This window comes from Cololabis saira, chromosome 21 (assembly GCF_033807715.1).
Source record: "Cololabis saira isolate AMF1-May2022 chromosome 21, fColSai1.1, whole genome shotgun sequence".
Taxonomy (NCBI): domain Eukaryota; kingdom Metazoa; phylum Chordata; class Actinopteri; order Beloniformes; family Belonidae; genus Cololabis; species Cololabis saira.
The window spans coordinates 30,443,422-30,456,504 of record NC_084607.1 but is presented as its reverse complement, the minus strand read 5'-3'; the positions used below and the strand labels follow the sequence as shown (position 1 = coordinate 30,456,504).

The window sequence follows — 13,083 nt, the reverse complement described above, 5'->3', positions numbered from 1 at the left end:
TTTGCAGTGAAACTATTTGTAACTGTTTATTTCATGTGTCTTTGTGGTCTGATTTCCCCTTTTGACCTCATCTGTCAGGGCAATTTATCCTCTTGGGCCACATCTTTCCACACTGTGTTCTCAAATATGAGCATACACACTTAGCTTGAATAATCGGTGCTTCACTAACTGTATTTGTGACACCGGCATCCGCGAGGCGGCCCGTCTGACGGTCCGTGTCACGGGGTCTCTCCTGTCAGGGCTGCTGCCTCTCAGAGACCCGGCAGCAGGAAGCAGGGCCACTGTGATCTCCCTTCGCTTGCAAAACCAACCAAATGTGTGCGCGCGCGTCTGTACAAAGTGCATGACGCCTCGGTCTCTATCTGGCAAAGAGCAGAACAGGAAGTAGCGAGGTGGGGCGCAGCCTCTGCTGTTCTCTCTTCCTCTCCTCCACCTCGTTCACTCGCTCCAGATTTAGACCGGCTTTTGATTCCTGGCGGGAAGGACATCCTGGATTTTGAGGAGGCAGGAATAGAGATCGGGCCTTCCTGATTGGCGCTGCTGACAGTGCTGAGTCTGTCTGTGACAGTGTGTGTGTGTGTGTGTGTGTGTGTGTGTGTGTGTGGGGGACGTCGGCCAGCCGGAGGCCAACAATGGCCAGTGAGGACGTATTAGAGGACCTACTAGGGGACATTGACTCCCCGGTGCCCGCCGAGCAGAGCGACGCCGAGTCTTCGGTAGGCAAACCGTGGCCAGACAGGCCTCCACACGGCCATTTTTTCTTCTTTTTCTTAACCATAACTATGGCAGCCTTTACTGTCAGCTTCCTAGTTCACTTCCTGTTAAAAAAAACCCATCATCTGTTCTCAGACAGCAAATCACTTGTGGGTTTTGGTGCTTCTGTGCTGTGGTGATTTCACCCTGCAGTGTGTGTTGTCTTGCACCTCGCTTCAGAGGGTCTTTGTTGGAAAACACCAGGGATTAAGTTGTATTGTGTTGAGCAGGAGTGCGTCAGAGCCAAAAACTCTCCCTTCCTGTCATACATGCTGCGTTCTCCGGCTCTACCTTCTCTTCTGCCACGAACGACGGCGCTTTTACACAACCTACCTCATGATAAAACAACGTTTTGCAGGCACATTTATCTTCAAGAACATATCCCTCTATCAGCACGTGAAGCCCGTCGGGTTTCGTGGCTGCATAGTTGTGAGGCCCGGCGGGCTGCTCGGCCTGTGCCCGGCTGCTGTAGCGCTTTGTGCTGCCGGTGGATTACGGGCCTCGCTGAGAACACAACTGTGTTCTGAGCCCACATGTCGCTGGACGGACAAAGAGGTCTAAGAAGTTGTAATCAGATCTGCCGGCTGCACGGTGCAGGGAAAGGCCCCGATTTTGCTGCCTTTATGCTGCCGCCGAGGGGAGGGGACAGCGCTCCTCGCCCGGGTATCTGACGGGGGAGAAGGACCCGATGAGATCTGGTGTCACGGCAGTGAATGGAGGCATGAAATCTCACAATCCTGGGCAGATGTGTCAAAAGTATTCACATTCATTACTCAGGTAGAAGTATAGATACTAGAGTTTAAAAATACTCCTGTAGAAGTTGAAGTATCAACTCAAGTTTTTTACTCAAGTAAAAGTATAAAAGTACTGGTTTCAAAACTACTTAAAGTATAAAAGTAAAAGTAATGTAAGGGGGAAAAAAGCCATTAAGGACAAAAGCCATTGAAAATGATGCATCTTAGTATAATGCAAATATATTAAAGAACCATATATGTGTACTATTGAGCATTAACATGTGTTTCAGAGAGCAGGAGATATGATGACTAGTTGCCTATAAGTATTGTAATGGTGCAAAAAGTCAAACTTCAGAGGCATGTTATCATTTATCCTAACCTTTATTGGAATGTACATCCAAGTTTAGTTGCAGGAATCTGAGGGAACGGATGTAAGAACAAAACTGGACAAGAACATCTGAAACAACCACAACCAAATTCACTCTATCCGGATGGAGCAATTTAACTGGATAGTTTTTTTTTAAAGGCCGAAATGAAATAGAGTAACGAGGCTGTTTTTAAAATGTAAGGAGTAAGAAGTACAGATAATTGCATGAAAATGTAAAGTAAAAGTAAAAAGTCGTCTGAAAAATAATGACTCCAGTGAAGTATAGATAACCAAAATTTCTACTTAAGTAAGGAAACGAAGTATTTGTACTTTGTTACTTGACACCTGTGACCTTGGGGATGTTTCAGTAGAAAGATGGAGAGTATGTGAACATGCACGAATATCAGAGGCTGGAGAGAAAATGTTTTAATGTTTGGTGTCTGAAAGGTAATGTGTCAGTAGGAATATCCTCACACCTTCAACTCCGTGGTTTTGGGGGTTTCAGATTCATATTGGTGTTTGATGATGATGAATTGGATTTTGAAGGAACATTCCCAAGTTAAAACAACTCCAGGTCTATTGTTAGATGTTAAAGACCAATAAGGACACAAATAAAATAAGTTTTGAGTTAAGATGGAAAATGTGTTTGTAGCAAAATGGAAAATAAGATTAAGATTGCTCTTTAAAGCCTCTGACAAGACTCAAAAATGTCATTCCACTTAAGAGATCATGTGGAAGAGGCTCCTGCAGAAAAACCCAGGTCATTTTAACTTTGTGTGTTTACAAAATCTGCACAAAAAATGTTTATACTGGAATTTCTTCCCTGCGCTGCTATGCTGTCATCAGTCTGTCCACCATCAATGTTGCACAAAGTATGTTGACAGATGCAAAAGGAGGAGAGTTCATGGCCTGTGCTTCCATGGAAGTGGATCATATTTATATATTTATGGCAAAATAGATGAAAGTTAAAGCAGAGGGAATATACGCTGCCGTGCATTCATGTCTGCTGCTAATTTATTGCACTTTGCAATTGACAATAAGTATTGAATTGAAGTAAATTACCCCGTGTGGTAACATTAATTGCCAGTTTCCTGCAAAAATATATTTAGTTCAACCTTAAAGCTAAAGATTCAAGTTGTTTTGGTTTTGGCCCAAACTTTACTCTCTTTACCATCTAATAATAGCCCTTGAGTTGTTTTAACTTTGAATTGCTCCTTTAAAATATGTATTTTTATATATTCAGCTCTATTAAAGACAAACTTCAAATTCTGTTCATATTTTTTTTACAGAAATGTAATCATTAGGAGAAAGACAGGGGTCAACAGAGATGGTGTAACAGCATCGGCGGGTACACTGCAAAAACTCAAAATCTTAACAAGAATATTCGTCTTATTTCTAGTTAAAATGCCTCATTTTTAGTAAAAAAAAAATCTCATTACACTTAAAACAAGACTCATCACTGGAAAAAAACAAAATTTTTCACCTGTTTCAAGTAGATTTTCACTTAAAATTAGTAGAAAAATCTGCCAGTGGAACAAGATTTTTTTGCTTGTAATGAGAAGATAAATCTTGTCCCACTGGCAGATTTTTCTACTTATTTCAAGTGAAAATTTACTTGAAACAGGTGAAAATTGTCAAATAACAAGTAATTTTTCTGGTAATGACTCTTGTTTTAAGTGCAATGAGATTTTTTGACTAAAAAGGAGATATTTTAACAAGAAATAAGACAAATATTCCTGGTAAGATTTTGAGTTTTTACAGTGTAATGCGAGTCTCTTGGTAGAAACTTAGAGCCACCTGTCCAATATTAAGGGTGCAGACATGCTCCTTCACATGATCATCTACAGGATTACAATATCAGCAGAAGTCCAGTTTCTGTTTACCAATCAAGGATGTTTCTACGTTTGTTTAGCACCCATCGTAATATCAGACAGTTTGTAATCACTTCAGAGCAATAAGAAAGTATAGAGGGGTGAATTGTCTAGAGGATGGTAAGTTTCTTATTATTGGTGACTTTTCTGTAAGCTTTTCTGCGAGGGGGAGGTTGGGCCCAATCAACGGGCCATCAGATCGTGAAGGGAACACAAAACTACGGTAAACTGAACCGCAAGAGATTACTTATGTAAGAACAAAAGATTACACGTTAACGTCTCTGTTGTGGTTGGCACTAAAAGAAATACAGCAAATGGAAAATATCATTGTGTCATCACAAACAAAAGCATCCCCTCCCCCCAGCCATTGTAGAAACATAAATGAGTTAGTTTCTTCCTCGGAAAGTTTCACTTGCAGAATGACCCGGGTCTGTTGCCATTCCAGCCGGGCCGGTGGCATCGCGACCCCCACCAAAGTAAAAGACTTCCTCTTTGTTTTTCATAAGAATATGACTTTTGAGCTTACTATGATGTAAGATATGTATATTTTCCACATTAACGGTTTGGTTTTAAACAAATGCTGGCGCTGTGTTTACCTGCTCGGGACCCGTCCAGAAGCAGACGAGACCCTGATTGATTTGGTCTGTTCCCGTACCGTTCTAATCGGCTGTAATCTGGTTAGTGTTGATCAGCTGGAGAGCTGATGTGAGCACTCAGCTCTTTACCCACTTAAGTGCAGCGTCGGAGCAGAGGCCCCAACGCGCCAGGTTCTCCATTGATCTCCGTCCCAAACAGCGTCGCCGTGCAAGGTGACAGTTCCCAGCTCGATCTGATGTTTTGCCCACATAACAACTACTTCACAAAGCCTACAGGCTTGTAATCTGTAATGTATTTATTTCAAAACAGGGACAGTGCACAATAAGACATTAATCTTGTACAAGAGAATATGCATTGTGCCAGGTTGTAGGAGCTTGCTATTTTCCACCTGTAGTCCCAGGGCAGGTTGATGGAATAGTACATAAAAATTAGTATAGAAAAAGAAAAAATAAGTAAAAGAGCAGAAAAAAGCATAAGACAATAGAAAAAATAGATAAATAGAAACATGGAAGCAGATTCAACAGAGCACAATTTTCACCTGTTTCAAGTAAATTTTCTCTTAAAATAAGTAGAAAAATCTGCCAGTGGAACAAGATTTTTTTGCTTGTAATGAGAAGATAAATCTTGTTCCACTGGCAGATTTTTTTCTACTTATTTCAAGTGAAAATTTACTTGAAACAGGTGAAAATTGTCAAATAACAAGTTATTTTTCTGGTGATGAGTCTTGTTTTAAGTGTAATGAGATTTTTTGACTAAGAATTAGACATTTTAACTAGAAATAAGACAAATATTCTTGTTAAGATTTTGAGTTTGTACATGAAATAATGTCTGCTGGCAGAGTATTCCATTGAGTCATTGCAATACAGGAGAATGATAACTATGCAGTTTTGCATTGGGGTCCACGACACTCACCCTGGTAACAGATCTGGTTGTTTGTGTTGACTTCTCAGAGCAGAGAGTAACACATTTTTTCAAGGGGGCTTCCTTTGCCTTTGGTTTTCTCTGGTTTGCTCAACCATCACCCCCTTCCTCTCTCGCCCCCCCCCCAGACTGATGCAGACGGGCTGTCGGTGCTCCAGCAGCTGGGTCTGGACCAGAACTCTGACTTCTCCGACTCCAGCGTGCAGCAGCGTCTGGACGAGCACCGCGAGAGGATCCGCAGGGAGATCCGCAAGGAGCTGAAGATCAAGGAGGGCGCGGAGAATCTGCGCAGGGCCACGACCGACAAGAGGAATGCCCAGCAGGTGGACTCGCAGCTGCGCAGCTCCAAGCGCAAGCTGGAGTCCCTGCAGGCTCAGCTGCAGGAGCTGGACGCTCACATCGTGGTCAAGGGCCCCGATGAAAACGAAGGTACCGCAGCATGGAGACACAACTGACAAGCTCACTGGGAATTTTTGATTTGATTTTATTTATTTTATTTTTGTACATGTAAAAAAAAAGAAACAACACTTCATGAGAAGTTTAAGAAAACAAAACGAAGAATTTCATCCTTTAAAACTTGCTATCTTGATTTAAATGTGCCAAAAAAGAAGTAGGAAGAAGTGTAAACTTATTTAGTCCTACCCCCATTCACTGATCATTTAACCTGTATTTATAAATATTCACACACTGTACTCACACTGCTAATTAACAGTATTATTATTATTATTATTATTATTATTATTATTATTATATACTGTAATTATACTCACACACATACATGCATACATACACACACATAGTTGAATATTTCAATATATTTGTACCACATGCCCATATAAATATTTATATAAATATACTTATTTATACTATACTGTATCTGCTCTATATCTATGTATATATCTTCTTACACACATAATCACACCACACATATATATGTATACCCATACATACGCATGTACCCATACATACCTACATATATCTGTATATATGTGTGTATATATATATGTATGTATATATATATATATATATATATATATATATATATAATTAGCAAACCTTCCTTTATAAAGTATTATAACACAGTAATTACAGCTTCATTGATTGAATATGTGAAACAATCAAGAAATCTCTTTTTCCCGTCACCTTTAAAAACACAAGTAAGAGTAATTACGCTGGAAACCGTCTCTGGTTCTGTGAATCACCAGAATCTATTTGAAACTGAGCAGCGCGTCTCAGAAACTCCCACACCGCGGCGAGGGCTGGCGAAGGGGAGCCGACCTCCTCTGAGTAGAGCTGGTAACTTTCTGTTTTCGTTTCAAGTTCATGACATCCGCAGCTCCTACATGTCTGGCTGTGTGTTAGTGTTGGCAGCGGGAGGTGCACAGCAAACATGACATGGCACGTTGGGCCATTTACAATATTCAAAAGACAGATTTTGGTAAAATTTGGTTTTATAATCAAAGTAAAGTCATGCAATTTAGTTTCCGACCCTTTTTAAATGAGCAATACCTAGAAAAATTACTTCAATCAAGTCATGCAATAATTATATGGTGCAGTTATTATTGCATATACTTATAATTTGGCTTCTAGGCTTATTCACTGCAGATTAGACTTACATTTCCATGTTGGTCCCCCCCATCCCCCCGTACTGATCCTTAGGCTTAGGGTCTGCAGATGGAGCTGCTGCTGTGGTGGTGGTGGTGGTGCAGCTCTCTAGCTGCAGCAAAGCTTTAGCAGCATCAGTGACACACCAGGGCGCTGCTTTGTTTTTCTCAAGTTGACTAATGAACTCACAGTTGCGTAAATGTGTAATTGTAGGTTGTGTAATTGTAGTTAGTTGCAAAGGGGTGCTTTTGTTTTGTTTTTTTTTTTCCTGGAGACCTTCCACAAGGGAAGTTACAGTTGTGTAACTAATAAAATGGTGAAGCATTGTGCTGGAGAGTGAGATTGGGGGGAAAAAAAGGCTTCTAAAAATAGAGATGCAACGCCATGTAGAGATAACCAGCACCGGGGTTGCTAGTTTCCTCAAGTGTTCTTGCGTTTCACATATCTGATCTACTGGGGACGAGGGCACGGTATAAACACATGATGCCCTTTAACAGCTTACCCCAGTATTATTATTAAACCTTACTTAACTGGATGCAGCTCTTTAACTCTAACTCCAGTAGTGCGGCTTTAATGACCTGGTCCTACGTGGCAGTCAGAGGTGTGTGAAGGGTAAAGTACAGCGTGAACATCCACCTTCATCTGCATTAAATCTGGTGTCAACTACGAGTTGTGCTTTTTTTTTCTGAATACATTTGAGGCTCCTGTTATAGAGCTGTGGTTGCTGTTGCATTGTGGGGTGTGGTTGCCATGTCTACAGAGGTGGATGGTAAAAAACAAGTTGAGAGAAGAAAGAAGCACAAGAAGCTAAAATGTGTATTTTTTTTAAAACACACACACAGACAGACAGGGGACGGGGAAAAAGAAAATTGGTTTTCCGTGACAAGTTATCAGCCGAGGCGACATAACTCTGTTTGGAGAAGATGGATCTTCTGAAGGATTAGATCTACATCAGATCTGGTAGAGCGGACAGCTGATCCCACCTGCTATGTCCACCGACAGGTTTTCTTATCACCGGGCGAGCAGATTGAGAGTTTCCTGTGCAGTTTTTTCGAATGTCATGCCGTCTTCACACTGCAGGGAGGTGAAAGATGAAGAATTCAAGCGATGTCATTCATCGCTGCGCCAAAGTCGTCGTCCAAACTCCTGCCGTGTTCTCATTTGCATATGTATATAGGATGGGGAAGAGCTTCTCCTAACTGTTCACTGAAATCAAGAGTTTAAGTGAACAGTTGGTGCAGTCACATACAGTGTTACACTGCGAATGACATTGTACATACAAGAAATCTAAAATAACTACCCGTCAACCACTTACAAACTACAATTATGAGCTCAGAATCTGATAATCCGACCTTTGTTGACGCTGAAATGCTGTGGACATTCCTATGTATGTAATTCCTAAAATAGAGCCTAAATGAAAACACGGAGGGGGATTAAAGCACATTTATTTATTTTTTTTACCTATTTTCAGTTTATATACACATTGCGAAATATTTACATTTTCTCTTAATTTGTCATTTTCACTCATGTGGCTCTCTGGCATTCACTGACTGATTATTACACAGCGCTGGTGCTGCTGAGGGACATCGGTCTGAGCCCCATCCTGCTCCTCTTTAGGAAAGTAAATTAACCATCCAATTTTTAGTGATATTTACACGTCTTCTATACAAGTCTTCTATTTTTTGGCAGAAATGTCTTACAGAACAGCATCTCAACACAATTAATTTACAACACAATTAAGTTACAAATAGTACAAAAAACAAATAGTACATAAAACACGGATGGACAGACTGACGTGTAGCTACTCTCTGTCACTGATGTACACGACCAAACACGTCACTGCCAACGTGGCAGATTTCTGCGCAACACAGTGTGATCCCAGACATGTTAACAGCTAGTTCAGCACATTTCCAATCCTAAATTTCCAATCCGCTTCCATTCATACCCATATCTGTATATGTATATATATGCATTCCCTTTAAATTCAAACAGGAAGTTCCCACCTTTTCAAATTTCCCAGGATGGGATTGACACTAGGTGTGTGTGAGCGTCACATGCTGCTGGAGATGACGGCCTGAAGCATTTATATTTTGCTGATTAATTTAGCTCAATAATCCCGTAATATAATTTTTTCTCTACATTGACTAATAAATTATAATACTAATTTCCGTAGTGGTAATAACTGAGTAATAACCTTAAACATCCCCTGAGTTTATATAGTAATCTGGAGTGAGAGTCTGTCAGTTGGGAGAGTTTTCCATCAGTTTTATGTGGGACACTTGTTTACCTTTCAGTTATCTGAACAAACAAATACCTTTAAAACCCAGTGAAAGCATTTACCACCATGAACGTAGGTTAGTGGAGATGAAATGTTCAGTGTGATATGACACTTACTTCAATGATCCTCTTGGTGAAGATGGAGCAGGTTACGATCTGATTTCTGTGTGTTTCTCTGATGAACCAGCAGAGAACTGGTCACAAGGAGGGAATCTAACTCATTCCTCCATAAGAACTGGTGTGAAATATCATTTTACGCTGGGTTTAATAAGAGACGTTAGTTCTCTCTGGAGGGTGGAGTGTGAGAGCAGGAGATGTTCAGGATCCAGAACGTTGCACGTGAAGCTTCTTCTGCAATAGTTTCCCTGCTGAACAACATGGGCGCCGCTAGGGATTTCGGGCCCCGTGAAAAGTATCTTTACAGGCATTTTGATGGGATTTTACATAAAATTCTCCATTTGAATGGTATTTTTGACTGTCATTACCATATTTGTGGAAGAAAAACAACATGACAGTCTACATGTACAGCAGGGGAGGAACTGAATACTCTCTGTGACAAACCGTCAATGATCCAGTCGGACTGAACCATTTTACATAAATAGAGGGGGGGTTAATGTTTCCAAAACAAACAAGGTTATTGTTACATTGAAAATAAAACATTTGTGAATATACAGGACTGTCTCAGAAAATTAGAATATTGTGATTTTCTGTAATGTAATTACAAAAACAAAAATGTCATACATTCTGGATTCATTACTAATATTGCTGATCATGGTTTACAGCTTAAGAAAACTCAAATATCCTATCTCAAAAAATTTGAATATTCTGGGAATCTTAATCTTAAACTGTAAACCATAATCAGCAATATTAAAATAATAAAAGGCTTGTAATATTTCAGTTGATTTGTAATGAATCCAGAATGTATGACTTTTTTTTTCTTTTTTTTTTTAAATTGCATTACAGAAAATAAAGAACTTTATCACAATATTCTAATTTTCTGAGACAGTCCTGTATGTTAGTTAATAACTGAGTGTCATTATTTTTTTTCTGTATATCGTTTCATCATCATTAGGGGCCTCTCTGGGCCCCCTCAATCATGGGCCCCTAGAATCCGTCTCCTTTACGCCCCCTTTTCTGCTCCCCAGCTGACAAACGATGACTAAATCCGTCTCTTACAGTCCATCCAAGACTGGCGTGAGCTCAAACCACAAAAGCAACTTTTTTTAAAGACAGGAAATCAATTTGAAAACAGCTGCTTTTGGACGCAGTTATAATTTGCACTTTATAGGCTAAAGTACACACAAATCACTTCCATTAACTTCATCTTTTTAAAGCGTGATAAACTAATGCAGCAAAGGTAATCTGACCTTTTGACACTGTTGACCATGGTATTCTCTGAGCAGGATTTAAGCTCCAAATTAATAATATTGAAATCCAACAAGTTTCATGTGTAAAATTTCTTGGTGTACTAGTGGATGAAAGATTGTCCTGGGGAAAACATATTGAGTATGTATGCAAAAAAAATATGAAGTCCTATGGCATTATTAGAAGAGTTTCTTTCTTAGTTAATCAGTCCTGTCTCATGATATTATAGTCTAATTTATCCATACTTGACATATTGCAACATTGTTTGGGGCGCTTCTTATTCTTCGTACCTTAATAAATTATTTTTAATTCAGAAAAGATTTTTGAGAATGATTTCATATTCTACTCATCAAGCACCTTCTGCAGCCTTATTTAGCAAATTTAAATTATTATCAATTTTTTCTATTAATATGTTTCAAACATGCCTATTTATGTTTAAGTTCATTCATTCGAAACAAGACATTCCAGGCACTTTTCATATTTTTTTTCTGTTATCATCAGATATTCATTCTTATTCAGTTAGAGGTTGGAAGAACTTTCATTTACCCCTTTGTCGTACCTGCAGTCACAAATTCTTTATCAAATTTCATGGCCCTCTGTGAAGCACCAGAGCGGCCTCCCCACGTACAAGGGGATCAGGCAAACTGGACTTGGGTGATGAGGTGTAAAGGAGAGACCCCGCAGAGCGTGGAATGCCAAAAAATAAGGCTTTTTGTCGTATGCAAAAAAGCACAAATACAGGCGAAGGCAAAAATCAGTATTCTAAAAAAATGGCACATTGAGCATAGCCTCTCAGCAAGCTACCTCCACTCAGCAGCCCCCTTTCTGGTATGCAGCCACTGGTTATGAAGCCAGGCAGGGTGGGGAGGTTGATTGGGCACAGGTGGGCCCAATCAGCAGAACCAGGTACACCTGTGTGCTGCTCCCCCGCAGACCACGCCCAATCCTCCACCCTGCCACACATTAAAAAAGTCCGGTGACGGTGAGAAGGGGAGGGGTTGCTCACTTCCTCACACCCTCAACTCTGGAACTCTTTAGATAGGTCTCTTAAGTTTGTATCATCCTTAAAAATGTTTAGGATCAGCTTGGTGGGGAATCTCTTATCTAAAAAAAAAAATTAATAGGCTATTCTAATTGAAATGAAATTGCCATTTTATGGATATTTTTTGTTTGTGTGTTTATTGTATTATTCTTTGTTTCTTTTACCTTTTCTTTTTTCTTTTTCTATTGATTGATTTGTTTTTGTGATTTTGTATTGAGGGGGAGGATTTTTTATAAGCCCTTCGGGTATCTTTTCCTCTCCTGCACAATTATTTGTCCTTGTATTGTTAATATAATTACCGTTTTATCATTGTGCATATGAATAAAATAAATAAATAAAATACATTTCTGCTCTTGTGTCCAGATTCCTCCAAGTCTCCCGGCTCCGTCGGCCGGACGTCGGCCACGCAGCAGCGCATCGCCGCGCTGGAGCGGCAGCTGAACATCGAGGTGAAGGTGAAGCAGGGGGCGGAGAACATGATCCCCATATACACCAGCGGGGGCACCAAGGTGGGGACGCATGACCGCCACGACCGCAGCTCTCTCTCATACCCACCCTCATCCTCACGCTCAACACCGACTTGTTTCTGTTCTGATCTCCTGTTTGCAGGACAAGAAGCTTCTCCAGACCGCCCAGCAGATGCTGCAGGACAGCAAGACCAAGATCGACATCATCCGCATGCAGATCCGGAAGGCCATGCAGGCCACGGAGCAGTCCGAGGACAACCAAAGTAGCTACCGTTCCCTCTCTCCTCCCACCTGTCACCCTCCCAGCCCAATAACGCTGCATATTTTATAAGGCCAGTGGTAATCGGATCAATTCTGGCTTCAGAGCTTGGCAGCGTTGGGTCTTCCGGTCAGACGCTCACGCCCGGCGTCCATTACAGGCCTCTCGCCCTCTGAGGTTACAGCCTTATTGATGTCCCTGCCTCCCCTTGATGTTGCCCGACTACTAAAAGCCACTCGTGGCGTGGCAGAGCGTAGAGCTGAGGCAGGGCCCGCGCGGGGGGCAGGGCCCGCGCGGGGGGCAGGGCCCGCGCGGGGGGCAGGGCCCGCGCGGGGGGCAGGGCCCACGCGGGGGGCCGGGGGGGGAGATGACAACCGAGGCCAGTCCATGGTCCAGGAAGTCAGAGATGAAAGAGAGAACACAACTCAGGGCTGCAGCAGAGTCCCAGCTCACAGACATCTGCACATATGTCTTAGTAGTAGTAATAAATGAGTAATAACCTAAAAACTATGACTACGTTTACATGCAGTCTAAATTCGGGTTATTGCTAATAATCCGGTTACTGAAACATTCAGAATATTCCGTTTACATGGTAATAAATCATTCGGGATATCTGGATCAAACCAGCGACGCGCGGAGAACATCATGACACAATTCCCGTCATTTCCGCTTCTACTTCCTGTATCCAAATTCAAAACAAATGCTGCTTCGCGCAACTTTTTGCTCATCTTCTTGTAAATCTGAATGATTCCAAATCAAATCAAATGCCAAAATGTTCATATCCTTCATTACATTTATGAAGTGATTAGTCTCCTCCTGGTCTTG

At 41.2% G+C, this 13,083-nt stretch overlaps 1 protein-coding gene across 3 annotated transcripts in view; it reads left to right on the top strand.

Moving 5' to 3' along the window:
- The window catches only part of pkn1b (protein kinase N1b), a 60,676-nt gene that overhangs the window by 26,402 nt on the left and 21,191 nt on the right, over positions 1–13,083 (top strand). For 2 of the 3 annotated variants that reach the window (XM_061711080.1, XM_061711079.1), the window contains exons 2-4: positions 5,372–5,672; positions 11,896–12,041; positions 12,142–12,262. In XM_061711080.1, the coding sequence (XP_061567064.1) occupies positions 5,372–5,672; positions 11,896–12,041; positions 12,142–12,262 (568 nt within the window). Of the gene's footprint in view, positions 1–382; positions 717–5,371; positions 5,673–11,895; positions 12,042–12,141; positions 12,263–13,083 lie in introns of those variants that run through there. The other variant, XM_061711078.1, reaches the window with a different exon arrangement.